At 42.8% G+C, this 16622-nt stretch overlaps 1 protein-coding gene across 1 annotated transcript in view; it reads left to right on the top strand.

The window, feature by feature from the left end:
• DNHD1 (dynein heavy chain domain 1) overlaps window positions 1-16622 on the top strand; it is a 682720-nt gene that overhangs the window by 160839 nt on the left and 505259 nt on the right. Inside the window, exon 10 of the mRNA XM_086933691.1 lies at window positions 11141-11255. Coding sequence (XP_086789817.1) covers window positions 11141-11255 — 115 coding nt within the window. The remainder of the gene's footprint in view (window positions 1-11140; window positions 11256-16622) is intronic.

The following is a 16622-nucleotide window of genomic DNA, read 5'->3' as shown; positions in this document are numbered from 1 at the left end:
ATCAATGTAATCTTTTTTTTGCATTAGTGGCGCACAGAAGACAAGCCTCTTCACATACCTCAGCCCTAGTCTGGGCTATGAAAGTTCTGTAGTATTTCATAAAAGCCCTTTCAGACCCTTCGGCTTTTTGCCAAATTTAAATCAAAATCAGGCTCTAAAAGGTACTATATGAGCCCATTTTAAGAAAAAAAATCACGTGGACAACCCAGGCCGAGGGCCCCTTATGAAGGCAGGCTTGCTTGTGCCAACCCAGCTTTGGGTATAATAAATGCACGCGTAGCCGGCTGCTCCAGCACAGGAAAAGACCAGGACATGTGGATGTGTGTAGATCTGTGTCTGTGATTCAACTGGCCTAAGGTACTCCTGGAAAGGTTGCACCACTGGTAGACTCCACACCGAAGGGTAAGTTATACAACAGCACGATCAAGTGGATTGCCTGTACTATGCCCAGGTCTAAAGTCAGGATTAGGTGGCCTAGCTGGTTCTACGCACAGGTTCCCTTCGGCCTGTAGCATGGGTCAAAGCGTTAGGAAGTCTCATAGGAAAGGAGGGGTCAGAAAAAGCGATAGGATGGCAGATTCCCTCCTCAGATCTACACTTCCCATCAGCTTATGTGAAAATACTCTGGATCTATGTAAAGTAGGGCAAGGTAATAGAGGCATCAAAGTGCTTAACGGTTGCTATAGCTCACCTCCCATCTGGAACCTTATCTGGAAAGCAGCACAAATCGAACTTTAGTATCCATCTGTGGTTATTCAATTGAAAAAGAATTAATGAACAGTGGCCATCTTGTCTCATAAAGCTTGCTAAGTAATGACCTCATTCATTCTTGGTTGCAGCTATGGCAGAGAAAACTCAAAAGTCACCTTTGGCAATCTACTGTCCAGAAGCCGTAGTCATGCTGACAGCATCGTTTTGTGCACTCAATTCAATTCAATTCAAATTCAAATATCTTTATTCGATTGTAAACCTTACAATCATAAAAGCACAATTCATAAACATACAGTTAAAAACAATCCAGTTATTACATTTATGAGACAAATATTTCTTTAGACAATATAAAAGACAGAAGTAACAGGCAGAATGAACATTTTTTTAAAAATGTATAAATAGTTTCAGTACAATAAAAAGGTTAAAAATACCTAACGGCATTAGCAGCATAATTATCCCTCCATACTTTTCCTGAAGGTAATTGCTAGTTTCAGAAAACTACAAACAAATAAAGTGCAATCGGATTTCAAAAGTTGAAGGTAATAAAGTGCTGGTTTTATCTGTGCAAAATTCAGTTTTTTGAGGCAAGGTTTTAAATATAGCCTCCGAGGTATTATGTAATAAGGGCAAATAAGTAAAAAGTGTGCCAGATCTTGCGGAGACTTTCCGTCGCAGCCGCAAGCTGGCAACACCTCACCCCGATGGGCCCCACTTGGTACCGCCAGTAAGAGATGAAACAGATCAAAACGGAACCTTGTTAGTAGATAACGTTCATATCCAGTCATGGGCCATGATAGATATGGTTCCATTTGTAGACAGGTTTTAAGTAGAACATGTTTCCTAACACTGTCCTTCTGCAACTCAACCTCCTCCCGGGCAGTGTACCTGGTTGTCATGAATGCATTTTTCACAAAAATGACATCTGATTTAGTGATATGGTTTGGGGTTAAAAACAAATCTGGCCGTCCTATTTCGATAAGGAGATCATTAATATACTTCAGCCACGGGACCTTAACCCTGCCATTCAATGTTAAGGCTTCTTTTAATATTTCATGGGTTAGAGGTATATCGTTGTTAAGCCAGCAATTCAACCAACACAACACGGGATTAGCTGCCATTCTATCACTTAGATAGGATACACCCAACTCCTCATGTACTGAGAAATTTCCGGTTCCCCTTGGCAGCCTCAATATTTTCTTCAGGAAGTTATTTTCTGTAACCTCCAAATCCCTCAACTTGCTGTAGCCCCAGAGCTCACTTCCATAACAGGCGACGGCAACACTTTTTGCCTGATATAGTTTAAGTAAAGCGGCCACCGGGCTGTTACCAATTTTTCTCGCGAAGCCAAGTATGGCCGCATTAACACGTGTTACCTCGCCCTTCTTCTTGAGAACAGCAGGGCCCCAGGATAATTTATGATCAAGAAGGACCCCAAGGTATGAAAAGGTATTGGTGGTTGGAATTTTTTCCCCATTTATACAAAAAGGGTTACATTTTCGTGATCCTAGGCCTGTCTTCATAACATAGGACTTAGAGTTATTAATACTTAGGCCTCGGGACTCCAAAAAACCAAAGAAAGAATTTAAAAGTGTCTGGAGGCCGATTGCTGTCCTAGAAATAAGGACAGCGTCGTCCGCGTAGAGCAGAACAGGGACGCCTTTTCCGCCTACATAGGGGTAATCGGCTCCTGTTTTTAGCAGATGCTCCTCCAACTCGTTAATATACAAGTTGAAGAGGAATGGAGCCAAGATGCACACCTGGCAAACACCCGGATTTATTCTGAAATCCCCCGTAACCTTCAGGTCTTGAGTATATCGAACATTGGATCTTGTATCGGAGTGCAGGTCAGCCAGAAAATTAATTAAGTTCTTCTCTACACCCATCTTTAGCAGGGTGTCCCATAATTTGCCTCTGTCCACACAATCGAATGCGGACGATAAGTCCATAAAGGCCATGTGGACGGTTCCCTGCTTGGCCAGGGTATATTTACCTAGAATCAAATATAGATTCAGACACTGGGTAACTGTCGAGTGACCAAGTCTGAAGCCATATTGTATCGGGGATATAACATTATTTTCATTTGCCCATGTGGTTAACCTGTTCAAGATTATACCACCTACCACTTTAGCTACAGAATTGATTAAGGATATGGGCCTGTAGCATAGCGGGCTGCTGCGATCACCCTTTTTAAACACGGGCACTATGGTCGATAACCCCCAAGACCTTGGGCACCCCGAGATTGCAGCTGCGTTTACTACAGCAGTAAGGACAGGGGCCCAAAATGAGATGCAAGATTTAAAAAGGTCCGGAGGCAAGCCGTCCGGGCCTGGCGCCTTATTACTAGTTAATCCTTGGATACCCCTTTCTACTTCGTTAACAGAAAAGCACAGAGAGTTCTCCGTAGAAATTAAAAAAGCATTTTCTGCCTGTTGCTCATTACTCTTAAAGATTGCACTAAAGTGAGTAACCCAGTCCTCCTCTGAGATGTTAGTGCCAAGTGCTGTGTCACTGGGATTGTCAAACAAAGGTTTATTGATGATTTGCCAGAATTTACTGCTATTACCCAGAACTGATGGGTCAAGTAAAGACTCCAGGGTACTAGCCTTAATTTCTTTTTTCCGTATGGCTAGTGATTTCTTATAAATCAGTCGCAGGTTTTTAATTTGGCCTTGGTCTCTGGGTTTGATTTTTAGCGCCTTTCTCAAGTCTCTGCTTGCCTTAGAACAAGTATGGTCGAACCATTTGGGGTTATTTCTACTTTGACCCCCTCGCTGGAGCTATTAATAAGGAGCCTACTAATGATACCACGGCCTCAAAACCAGCCAAAGTTTGGTCTGGGGATGTAGATAGTGACATGCAAGCCGCAAGATCCTCACCACATAACTCATTTATTTCAGTGTACAGGTTCTGTTGATTTACCATTGACCATTTCAGTCGGCGTGTGCCATTAATACAACTTAACGTTCCCCGGTCTTCACGGATCATTCGCTGTTCAAATAATCCCCCACCCAGTCTAATGGTTAAGGGGTTGTGATCACTATAGATGTTCGTTTGAATGGTAAATCTCGAGGCCCAGTTAACAAGGTCTGCAGATAGTAATATGTGATCTATAAAAGACCCCTGGCCTAAACCTTTAAATGTGGGGACATCAAAAACCTTGGACTCTGGAACCATGGACATGGCTACAGTCAGATTATTTTCATTCACCATATCGTTAAGATTAGCTCCCCGCCTGGAGTGGACAAAATGAAATCCTTCCATACTATTACACCCCAGGGATCCCATAGGGGTAACACCTGGGTTACCGCATGGGTGTACATTAAAATCACCTACGATCATTACCTTTCGTGACAATGTACTTGCCCCCTTTTTCAGCAACTCATTCAAAGTCAAAATATTACATTCACCTTTACTATTAGTAGCATTATAAAAATTAATTAAAGTCAATGCATATTTGCCTCTCTTCAGTTCGAGCATTTGAATGTTCCGATTTGCGTGGTAACAGTTACTTATTTCACAACAGAGTCCCAGATTAATGAAAATAGCCAGGCCCCCCTTTGCTCTTCCACTAGTTGAGGGAGCTGCTGGTATAACAAAACTTTGATAACCCTCAATGAAGGCATTATTCTCTTCCATTCATGTCTCTTGGAGGCATATAACTGCATGTTTCTTAACAAATGCTAACCAAGCGGAATCACATATTTTATCTGCCAAGCCTGCTATATTCCAGGAGACTAAGCTCACATTACAGTCACTAGACGCTATTCCAAGAACATCTTCTCTAATAATAGGGTCTGGTAACGGGTTGAGTTGTTCTGCGTGTATGTCTCCCGGTGTTCCTGTACTAAATGGGTATAGTTCTGTGTGGATTAAAGGAAGATTAGGAGCCTCGGGCGGATCAAGCAATATACTATTGTCCTCATATGGTACAGCGCTATCCTTTATGTGATCTACATCTAGGTCTATCTGGCTGATGTTATCTGATTTGGCCATCAGGGAGGGAACAGTTGTAACTTGTGTATGTGCGACCCTAAAATCCCCCTGTTCATGTTTACTTTGTATAAGATCTGTAGACGTTGGTATGACTGGGACAGCATGAAGTCAGTCGACCCCCTCCAAGCCACTCTGATCATAGAAGGCATCAAACCTGTTTGAGATGGGTACATTATAGTAGGTGCTTGGGTATGTTAGATGAGAATGGTCGCGTTGATGATACGACCCATGTGGGGCCTCCCATCTCTCTTGATAGGTTCCTGGGTGGCTGACCTGTCTAGACTCCCAGGGTGTATCTCTCCTATACTGTCTTGGTTCTTCTACAGTATAGTGACCACGATTTCTTGGGATTACTCCATTGTTGTATAAATTGAAGTTATCTTGAGTTTTCTCCTGCTCTGTGGTGGAATATGAGTGCGCTTTATTTAAACTGTGGTCATTTGGAGGGTAGAAATAACTTAGATCCATAGTACGGATCAAGCTACTAGTCGAACCATCCTTCCAGCCAGTTATGTACCTTGCCACACGACTGTCCTTAAAGTTGACTACAATGCAGTCACCCTCAGTGGATTTAAATCTGTGGCCCACCCAATCGACCCTCCTGACATTTGATATTTTGCCACTGATGTGGGGAGGGATCGGTCTGTGAGCGGTTAACCAATGACTTACTTTATTTTTCAAATCCCCATAACTCTCTATCTTACCCACTTCTTGTTGCGGTACACCAATCATTACTATGGTGTATAAGTGGGATTCCGGAGGGAGATTAATGTGAGTAACTCTTTTTGGATGTGTCAGCTTGGGTGTTTGTACTGGTCGTGTGTTTAAGGCTGCACTTTGTATTGGTGTTGGCCTTTCAGGCTCAGCCTGGTCATCGAGTGGGTCAGGGGGTAAACCTTCCGCAGCCCATTCACTCTCTTCGCTGCCAATTGTAGAACCCTCAGAGGTGGTGGGCAGGGTCGGTGCTACTGCTATGTCAGTATTTGCACATATAGGCAAAATTGGAGTGTTGTGAGCTGTGACGCCCAAAGAAGGGGTAGATGTCAAAGTAGAGCTATCACTTTGAGTGTTATTCTTGACTCGTGTCTTCGTGATATTAGGTTGCTTTTGGTTACCTTTAGATGGTAGAGAGCTATCCTTCGGTTTGGGTACGGTAAGAATCTTTAATATGCTCGAAGTGTCCTTTTTTTGGGATTTTTCAAGCTTCGCTAAGGTTTGCTCTACACTGATAATTTTATCACTTAAAGGTTGCAAGAGAGATTTAACTAATTGTTCCAGTTCTGTCAGATATATTTTATCTGGCAAACTTGCCCTTTCAGTCTGACTTGTCTGATCTGTGTGAGTTTTAGTGTGCTCTGGCTGTGTTTCGTTGGGCAATATTACGCCCTGGGTAGACGATATGGTAGTAGGATTAGATGTTCCGGAAAGTGGTTTAGCCAGTCTAAAATTTAACCATACATCCTTTGCTGAAGGCTTATGGAGACCTAATGGTCTGTATATTTTCCTCACTATAGATTTAGTTTTCATTTTTTTCCCATAACGTCGCTTTGTCTTATTTGGGGATATTGGTTTATCTACTGCTGTTGTATTTTCAAGAGGCGAACTTTCAAAAACGTCCCCTGGGGAATTTGGTGAGATAGTTCCTGGAAGGGACAAGCACATATTACCCCCAGAGTTGGGAGTAAACAGAGGGCTTCCTTCAATGCTGTTTACTGGTATAGGTGAGGCTAATTGTGCATTTTTCCTACTACTTTTTTGGCCACTGGGTAACCCTGTAAAAGATTGCATCAAAAGAGATTCCTCTAAGTTAATGGAGGAATCCGCAGTGTTATTATTAGCGGTAGTATGCAGTGAAAGGTTAGGAAAACACATATTCGGAGTCAATGAGAGACGCCTCTCCGTGTTTTGAATGGCATCTGCAACTACACCTATAGTCTTTTGTAGCATTAAATCAATAGCTGTAAGCGTCGGTAAAGGTGTAGATGGGACAGTCTTATTCCTGGTCGACGATCTTGTGGCCACAGGGGTCTTTCTTACTTTAGTCATCTTGTAAGAAAGCCGGAAGGTGAGATAGAGTAGTAGACTCTTTTATAAGAACAACTTAACAGCTATTACAAGCCTCATATGCAATGATGAAATCAGAAGAGACACTTTCACCTTGTACAAAGACCCACGGCGCTGGCGATGTAAGGGGGGTGGCCCGTCCTGTCTCCTTCTGTCCCCTGAGGGCCACAGAGCCCGCCCTTTGCCCGGGCTTAGCCCCGGGCGCTCCCGCGACGCGGGTGGTGACATTCTTTTTAAGTGCCTCCTGGCGCGTCCCTGGCGTGTCCTGCGCACTGCCCGTTGGGAAATGTAGTCTCCCGCTCGGCGGCCGCTTGGTTGTACTCGCGGCGGCAGGGAGATTACAGGGCAGGGTCAACAGCGGCAAAGCAGCGTTATTACCAGCAGTCCTGGAGGGCGAGTAACAGGAGTCTTTAACAAGTAGCGTCCACTCCGACGCTCAGGTCAGCAATTTTCGAGCACCCGCTCCCCCGGCGGTGACGTTCTTTTTAAGCGCCTCCTGGCGCGTCCCTGGCGTGTCCTGCGCACTGCCCGCTGGGAAATGTAGTCCCCTGCTCGGCGGCCACTTGGTTGTACTCGCGGCGGCGGGGGGACTACAGGGCAGGGTCAACAGTGGCAAAGCAGCGTTATTACCAGCAGTCCTGGAGGGCGAGTAACAGGAGTCTTTAACAAGTAGCGTCCACTCCGACGCTCAGGTCAGCAATTTTCGAGCACTCAATTCAGCTTTCCAATTCAGTAGCCATTACCTTCTAATGCTTTGTTCTTCTCCTCAGTCTCACTGTGTGATCTTTCCTGCTCACCTAATTCCAAACCAATTTCAAGTTTCCCTTTTGGGGCAGCACTCCTTGTCCCCTACGTACCTCCACTACGATGTGGATGACCATACAGGAGGACTTTGCCCCTCCCCTACATATTTTATCTGTTTCTCATACAGCAGCTTTCTTGAACCCTAACGAGGCCAGGGTCAGCTTATTTATTTATTTATTTATTTATTTGCTTGTAAAGCGCCTGAGTCAATTCCCGAAGGGATATCTCTGCGCTGTTGCTTGCATTTAGGCAGTTTACTGTATGAATTGAGGCTGAAGAGGGGAGATTTTAGATAGAATTTATGGCAAGGTAAAGAGGTAAGTTTTCAGTTTCTTCCTAAATGGTTCTGGATTCCTGATCTGTTTTAGTTTGGTGGGTAGGGAGTTCCAGAGGATAGGTCCTTTATAAGACAGGGCTCGGCCTCCCTGTCTGGCTCTTCTTATTTTAGGGACCTGTAGCAGTAGATGGTTGCTAGAACGTAATGTACGTCCAGGGTTGGATGGTACAAATTTTTCTTTTAGATATTTGGGGCTAGTACCAAACAAACATCTGTGTATCATGTTACATATTTTAAATTTGATGCGCTGCTTTACAGGTAGCCAGTGAAGTTGGCGAAGTAAAGGGCGGGAAGGCGTTCTGGAAGGGGCATTGAGGGCCAGTCTAGCTGCCGTATTCTGGACAACCTGAAGTTTATTTAGCTGTTCTTCATTTGCCGATAAGTATAGTCCGTTGCAATAGTCCAATCTGCTTATTATAAGAGTTTGGATAAGAGTTTTTCTGTGATTATCTGGCAGAAATGGAAAGACACGTCGCAGAAGCCCCACCACATGGAGGCAAGCACCTGCCACTTGTGTGGTGTGCTCCTTGAGCAGGAGCGCCTGGTCTAGCTTGACGCCAAGGTTTTTCGCTATTGGTTTAGGGTTAGGGACAGGGCCTAGCTCCAGGGGCCACCATTCTGGGGACCAAAGAAGAGTCGCCCCTCCAAACAGCATGACCTCGGTTTTGGACACATTGCATTGAAGAAAATTTTTTGCCAGGTGGGTGTTAGCATGCTTCTCTGTAAGTTTACTGAGGTAGGGTAGGTGGGAAATGGGTCTGAGGTTTGATAGGTCAGACCAGGGTAGTGTGGTATTTTTCCGAATGGTGGGTGTTAACATGCTTCTCTGTAAGTTTACTGAGGTAGGGTAGGAGGGAAATGGGTCTGAGGTTTGATAGGTCAGACCAGGGTAGTGTGGTATTTTTCCGAATGGGGTTGACTACTGCTTGTTTCCACTCAGTTGGTACCTGTCCTTCACTAAGGGATTGATTTATAATGGTTTGTATAGATGGGCCTAGGAAGGAGTTTAGAGGGGCCATCATTTTCGCAGATATGAGGTCATTAGGGGAGCCAGATTTGATATGGTTAGTTAGGAGGGGGAGATCGGTGTTGGACGCTGGGGGAAAGGAGAGTAAAGATAATGTTTTCTGTTGCGATGCAGTGGGGACAGGATAACCACAGTTGGTACTAGTGGCTTTCAAGATTTTATCATATATGGTGTTGATTTTACTCTCGAAAAAGAGGGATATCTCATTACAGAGTGGCAGTGAGAAGTCATCCGAGCTTACACATGCTGCAGGTTTTACAAAGGATTCAAGTATCTTATATAATTCCTTCGAGGAATTACCTGCCTCTGACAGTTGTTGGGCCAGACTATTTTTACGAGCCTTTCTGATGTTTTTATAGTATTTCGATTGGGCTTCTAAATAGGCTTTCTTATCCTCTACGAGGTGCGACCTCCTCCATTTTTTTCTAGTCTTCTACACCCTTGCTTCTCAGTTCTTAGTATGTCTGTGTACCATTTCTCCTTAGCTCCTCAGCTTAAGGGACTTCCCCTTTAGGAAGACACTGGCGAGCCCAGGTGAGGTTGCTGTTTGCGTTATGAATTGAAGCCAGTAGGTCAACGCTTAATTCTGTACCAGCGACACTGCTACAGTCCCTTGTCACCACTGTGGAGGAAAGCTTCCTAGGGCCGATGCTTGGCCCCTATTCAGTGGTCCAAGTGCTTGTTATATCTCTTACCGCTACCATCTTGGGTGCAAACAGTGTAAGGACAAACCTTCTGGGCAGGGTTTTCCATCCTTTCATTTCTTTTCCCTTAATCCTGCCATCATCGCTTGATTGGCAAAGAATTTGAGTGCATTATGTTAGTTCATTTTGCTAAAGAGTTATAGAGACTTGAGCTGGCCAAAGCTTTTTTGTGTGGAGATAAACAGGTTATTACAACAGGCTAATCCAGAAGTAACCAAAGCACTGACCGCTACGCTCCTCCGCAGCAAACAACAGGGCAGGGGTTTCTTTAGCTGGTGGTTTTGAAATAAATGACTCTGTGGGCATCACTAATGTGGGAGTGTAGAAATGAAGCGATACCCATCTGTTGCTTGTTGATCTAATTTAGTCTTCTTCATGTTGGAAGCAGGTTGTAGACTCTACTGTCCTAGCACGCCCTTACTAAGGATGAGACCTGTGCCGTTCATTACATTAACGCTAAAGTGTAAACCAGCTTTTATACAAAACCCCAGTGAGAAACCATGACCATGCACTGAGGTCAGAAGAGTATCCAGCAACATGGAATGCACTATATGTGACTAAAGCAAAATCAGCATCCTAGAGAAGGAACACCTTTAGTCAAGCTTGAAGAGCACTTTAGAGTGATTAGAAATCAGATAAGAGTGAGACAAACGCGGGAAGAGAACAAATGCAAAAAAACAAATAATATAAATGTGACATTTACGATGAGTGGTTCCTTCTCCAAATAACATTAAATTGAAGGGAGAACGTAAGCTTTAGTGACCATTGCTGAGACATCATCTGATCTTTAGCCTTGAAGTTATTTCTCTGGTTGTCTTATACTGTAACCCTATTTTTGGATATAAAAACACAACAGTTTCCTAATTACCTCATGTTTCTGTAGTCATTTTGTTTATGTATGCTGACCATAATTTGTTGCACTGTCTCTAACCCATGAAAGGAAATGTCATCAGAGAAGGGAAGTCTATAAAACATTGCACCATCAGCAATTTTTCAGTTAAAAGCTCTTTTTTTTCATTTTAATAGAAATTAATAGAACATTCCCATTGGTACTTGCACTTTGTATGTATTTGTTTGCAGTATTAATCTGCACATCAAACTTCTGTTGCTCCTCTGATGTCAATTCCTGCTAAAGACAGGAAGTGCCTTGAGACCTGAAGCCTAAAACCAGCTCACCTGGGGGCAAATTCTAGGTAAATAAAATGAATACAAATGGCTTCTTTATGATTGCTGGACTTGGCAGAAGTTAGCTCATCGAGAGCAAGGAACAACCCTTTTTATTTTTGAAAAGCGTGTAAGTGCACTGATGAATGTATGATAACTAAAGTAATATGCAACACATATAATATAGAATAAAAGTATTGTTATTGGTTTAATGAAGATTTCTCATTCACTTTGAAAAAATAATTGGTTCTGTTCTTTGCTTGGAGATATTGCTGTCTTTATAAAATCAGTTATTCTGTAGACCCCTACTCAGACCAGCCTTTGATTTAAAATCAGGTGGTGCAGTCTTGGGATGAGATGCCCAAGGAAGGATCCGAAGAACAGACCAGGGATGGCACTCCTGCACAGCTCCAGGACCCAGCACAGAAGTCCCAGGACCTGGTGGCTGCCGGTATGTAGAGAAGATATTTCATTGATGCTGTGAACTCCTCAGGTCTACAAGCGCTTCTCCATGGGTACCTCCATGCTAGTGCTGTATGTATGAAGCTTAAGATTCTTACTGATGAGTGTAAGAACAACACCTGCTGCATGTTTATTATTCCAAGCATCAAGCATGTAAAGGTTTGCACATAACAGGACATATCTGACAATATGCAAGCCGTATTACTAGATTCAATAGTAATTGATGTGCCCACACCCAGTGAACAGACAGACAGGTAAGTAGGATGTAAGTAATAGATTGCAGTATTACCTGTCACAGTGGTATTGCTTCCTGGTTTTGAAAGTATTTTGACTTTTATGGTGACATGGGGCACTGGGCGCTGTTAGAGTTCAATGACAGATACCAAATCCAGTTCATTATTAGAGTTCACATTCAGACAAGTCATCCAATAATGTTGGGTATCCCCAGTGCCTACTAGAGAGCGTGGTTAGTAGCAACACATGCCTGCTTCCTGTTGGCCAACAACGGTCACATACTTTTTGATAGGAGCCTTCATAACTGTTTAATTTCCTCTGGCAAAGTTAACATTTTTGTCTGCTTTAAAAAAAAATTGTTATGCTTCAAGGTGTCGAGAAAAATCCATTCTAGTCTGATTTTAATCCCCAATTTCCGTAGGTTTTTAAATGTTTCTTATCTCAGGATACGTGTAACTAGACACAAGAGATGTGTAGGCAGATAACTCCCAGTGCAAGGCTCAACCATCTGTGATGTCCTCCTGCTCTCTCTTCCTTAGGTACTGTAGAACTCTGAAGAGACCTCTATAAACCCTGTGTGTGGCCAGGAGACACATCAGCTCAGTGATTGCTTCCACCCCAGCCTAGCACCCCAGACACGCCAATGCGCCCACTGATTGAAAGTGCTCCTCTTGCTTGTCAAAGGCCTTAGCCGTCCTAAGACTGCAGGAGACACTTTGCTTGCCAGGAACTACATATGAGCTCTGAGGACAAAGACATCTATCGGCCATCCTCTTTGCCTTTTCCTTCTTCATGGCAAGCCAAGAGGTGCAAGTAACTCTGAAGTAAATAATCTCAGAACACTATGATATTTTGCTAACTCTGGCTAGGGTTGTGTCCGAGAATTATTTTTTTTAAATGTTTTATTCCTATTAGCAGTTTGCTGTTATAAATATTGCAAACATTTATTCTGAAGACAGCTGAGATAGCCATTTTGTTATCAACATTCCCTTTGACTGTAGCAGAGGTTTCCTTTCATTGACTCATCCGCCGCACTCTCTAAATCTTTCTCCTTTACAGTGAGGAAGTCTTAAAAAATTTTCATTGGTTTTTAATATCTTTATATGTACATAGGACAAATATACATCACTTATAAACCATGTTGCCATTTCTTGAGTACGCCGGTCTAATAGCACAGGAATTAAATGTTCTCATCGACGCAATGTTATTGGATAGGGCTCAGTTACAACCTTAAAACTTATATTAGCATTCGTGAAGTCAATCACGTAATTTCTATCTGTAGAAAGGTTCTAGTAATGCTAGCCATACAACGAAAAGTAACACACACACCTCCCTTTCATTTAAAAGTGATCTTACTCGTGTTATTGGATCCTTCGCAATAGATTACACATTTTCACAAATTTCCTTGTGCCTGATATATAGCTCCCTCTGCTTGCATACATTTGTCTTATTCTGGACCCAGTATCTCTCCACGTGGATCCTAATGCTCCTCCAGAGTTTAACAATGTCTCTTCTGGCTATCATCAGTGCGACATTCCAAAACAGCAGCGTATAGTTAGGCAAAGTCTGGCCCCGTATATTCCAAAACGTGCCACCAGCATGTCCAGATCTATCTCTCTCCAAATAGCGTTTGTGAGTAAACGGCTCATTTCTGTTCAAAACCATCTGAACTTTGGGCAGGTGCATAATATTGTATGTAGTAATGTCCCCACCTGATGGCACCCCCTCAGACTTCTGTCATTATATTACATAACCATCTTGAAGAACCTGGTCCTGGTGTAGTGTGCTCAGTGTAGTATTTTGAGCTGCATCAGCCAGAAGCCTTCTCGTATTCCAACCTCCCTTAGGTATTTACATGCCTCCACCACAGTCTGATTCCTCCAGAATACCCTCTATTGCTCCCATCTGTGCCTGAGTTCACCCAGAGGCTTTTGGCAGTTATTTTATAAGGTTTTTCATATCTGTGAGGTTGCTTCTCTGTATTATATGTGCCATTGGTATCCTGTACTCCAATGGCGACTCTACCATGATCTTTAGCTAGCTTGTGTCTGAACTGCATCTATTTATGGTATTGGGAATCTGCAAGCTCAAATTGGTGCTGAAGTTCAGCAAATGTCAGTCTGCCCTGTGCACCTAATACGTTCCCAGACTTGGATATGCCAAGGAGGTCCCATACAGTCTTCATTCCCTCACATTGATTCTCTCCACTTGCTCACCTTTTATACTGTAAACTGTGTTCTAAACATGTAAGCTTTTCATTTCCACAAATGGAGTTTTCCCTCTTGCTCTTCACCCCTCCCATCTTCAATATACCTCTCTAGAGCTCCCCTCTAACTTGCCCTGTTGAATGCTATAGAGCTTAAGACACTTTTGTATTTTAGTTCTAGGTCTTACACTCATAACATCCATCTTAAATTGGTGTACTCTGCCCCACTCAGCTTTGGCATCCCAGTTTCCTATATTCTTCCACTTTGATATTCTCAATCTTATCTTTATGTAATCACAGCAGGTGCACACAAAAGGGTGGCTCTTGTACACACTACTTCTGGAGGATCCTGTCCGATGTTCTGGTAATGTTATGGAAGCATGCAGTGATAGAACCAAGTGGTAAAAGGGCTCTCCAATGGTGAGAACCTGTTTTAGTTTGTCAGGGCGGTAAAGGATTGTTGGCCAAAACCTGGCCTCTCGAAGTTAAGCCATTATGTGCAAAAGAGACAGTCTCAATGCCTAGTGGAGTGCTCCAACCCCTAAAAAACCCATCACAGCCACTATCCTCTCAATCTCACTCCATTTAGTCTCATTTACATCAGCAAAAATTGGCCAGTCCTCTCTCTACTTTATAAACCCTCATTTTGTACAAAAACACTCCACTTGCATTTGTAAATGCATCGCTCACCATGACCTTCATTCCCTCCTCATCACCTGCTCCTTTCAATACTTCCTTCCCCATCTTCCATTACGTCATCCCAGTAGCTTCAACATATTAACCAACCTGAATCACAAGAAACTTGTGGCGATGGCCTCACCATCATATTCCCTCTTTTAGTCACTGTTCCCACTCTGCCAACATCCTCAGTCCAACGCCTCTCAGAAAACATCTCACTCTTACCCACATAGTCATATTTTTCATTGATGACTTCTCCACCCTCAACTACCACCTCCAGTGCTGACGACACTTGTCTTTTCACTGTAAACTTCCCTGTCCCCCTCCACAATAAACCCATGAGAAACACATTGCTGCACGTTTTTCATCTCAGACAATTCTCTTCTTTATATTTTCTCTCTCTCTCTCTCTCTCTCTCTCTCTCTCTCTCTCTCTCTCTCTCTCTCTCTCTCTCTCTCCTGATCTCTCTCTCTCTCCTGATCTCTCGCTCTTTGCCTACACATCTTCAGAGCATCATTCACATTGGAAGATTCCCATGCACCTTCAAAACTATCCGGATCTTCGTGCTGCTCAAATTTGTTTACGGAGGCTCCAACAATCTTCATTTGAAAGTGCAGCAGACTTGCTGCTCCAAGACTACATGTCAGTTACAGCCTTCTACAGGCCCATCTATCTGGTTCCCAGCCTGATTATAGCAGGGAATCTGCCACTGTTCAGGTGGTTGATGGCACCCTGAAAATCATGGGGCAGGGTGAGTCCTGGCCTCGGTGCTCCTTGATTTCTTTGTGACCTTTGACACCTCCATCATAAAGTCCTACTTGACACATTTTCCACCAATATTGACATCTCTAGAACCTTAGTTGCTTTATTTCATTTGTTGCAGGCAAACAACAATACACACAAACTGGATTATTCATATCATTTCTACTGCCTGTCAGATAAATCCCATGCTGTTCCATCTTTCCCCTAATTAATGTCCATCTGTATGTTTAGCTTTTGGAGGTCCGACTAGTTAAATACGAAATCACCGATCCCAGGATCCGATGACACATGGATATGTTTTGCAGTGCAATCAACCGTTGACGTTCATTGCCTTAGACACTGCATGGACATTATCAATTTATGTATCTCAGTTTATCTTCAAATCTAACTCCAGCACATCCATATAAACCAGAAATTATACCCATGTGCTAATAGCTCACAAGGTGAACCAGTTCGGAAACAAATTAGGTAGAAGAAGTTTGCTGTAGAGCTGTTACCCTAGACAATTTACAAAATTGTGGAGCAAACTTTTAGGTTCAAGAATAACCAGATTTCACATATACAACCCTGAATCAAACAATGTCTTGTAAGAAATCTTGCAACATCAACTAACTGGTTAATTGATGGTTTACATAACATCTGAGCAGGGGTAAAATATACATAAGTACAACCAATGTTTTCCCTAAATACGAGGAAATAGAAGCAGGATTATACCACATGGTATGGATAAGTTACGCTATTTCCGTGTAAAGGGGTGAAGTTATATAGCTGAAGAATTGATAAGACCCCCAATTTGTTGAATGTCTTTAGGGCCTGACACTGTGACTTAGAAGCAGGAAAAAAATACCATACAATAGGCACTTACTTAAAGATTCAGAGTGATGACATGGAATGCATCTACCAGCGTCAGATGATGGAATAGGGAGACTGACTTTTGGGCAGATCTCGAAAGCACAATATTACACATACCGTGCTATAAAGGGTCAATAGAAATAGAGAGTTCTAGTCTGGGATGAAATGGTACAGACACCCAGGCAACCAAAAGACGAGAGGGACCCCACTACACCATGAGACAGGGTTACAAATATGATTCAATTATCAAAAGAAAATTCTCTTGGAGATCATACATCATACATCAGTCACACCGATCTCTAAACCAGTCATTAATGGAAGCCACACAACAATTAATGCTCATTACTATTGTCAAAATTTAATTTAAAATAACTCATACATCCTAATAAAATACATCCATAAAAATCAGTTGGAAACAAATAAGAACAAAGTTTATCACAAATGGGGAAAGAGAAACATATAAAGACATATACATATGTCATTGACAAGGGTTAATTTGTAGGGGTAAACACACAGTGCATAGTATTAAGAATTCCTTTAATATCCAACACTCGGTTCCACAAATCTAAGAATTGTAAGTGTCAACCCGTTTCTGTGGACTACTGGGTTACAGCCACCTTCCTC

This window comes from Lissotriton vulgaris, chromosome 8, assembly GCF_964263255.1.
Source record: "Lissotriton vulgaris chromosome 8, aLisVul1.2, whole genome shotgun sequence".
NCBI lineage: Eukaryota > Metazoa > Chordata > Amphibia > Caudata > Salamandridae > Lissotriton > Lissotriton vulgaris.
Note: the sequence above shows the minus strand (reverse complement) of the source record. Positions and strands in the feature narration are given on the sequence as shown.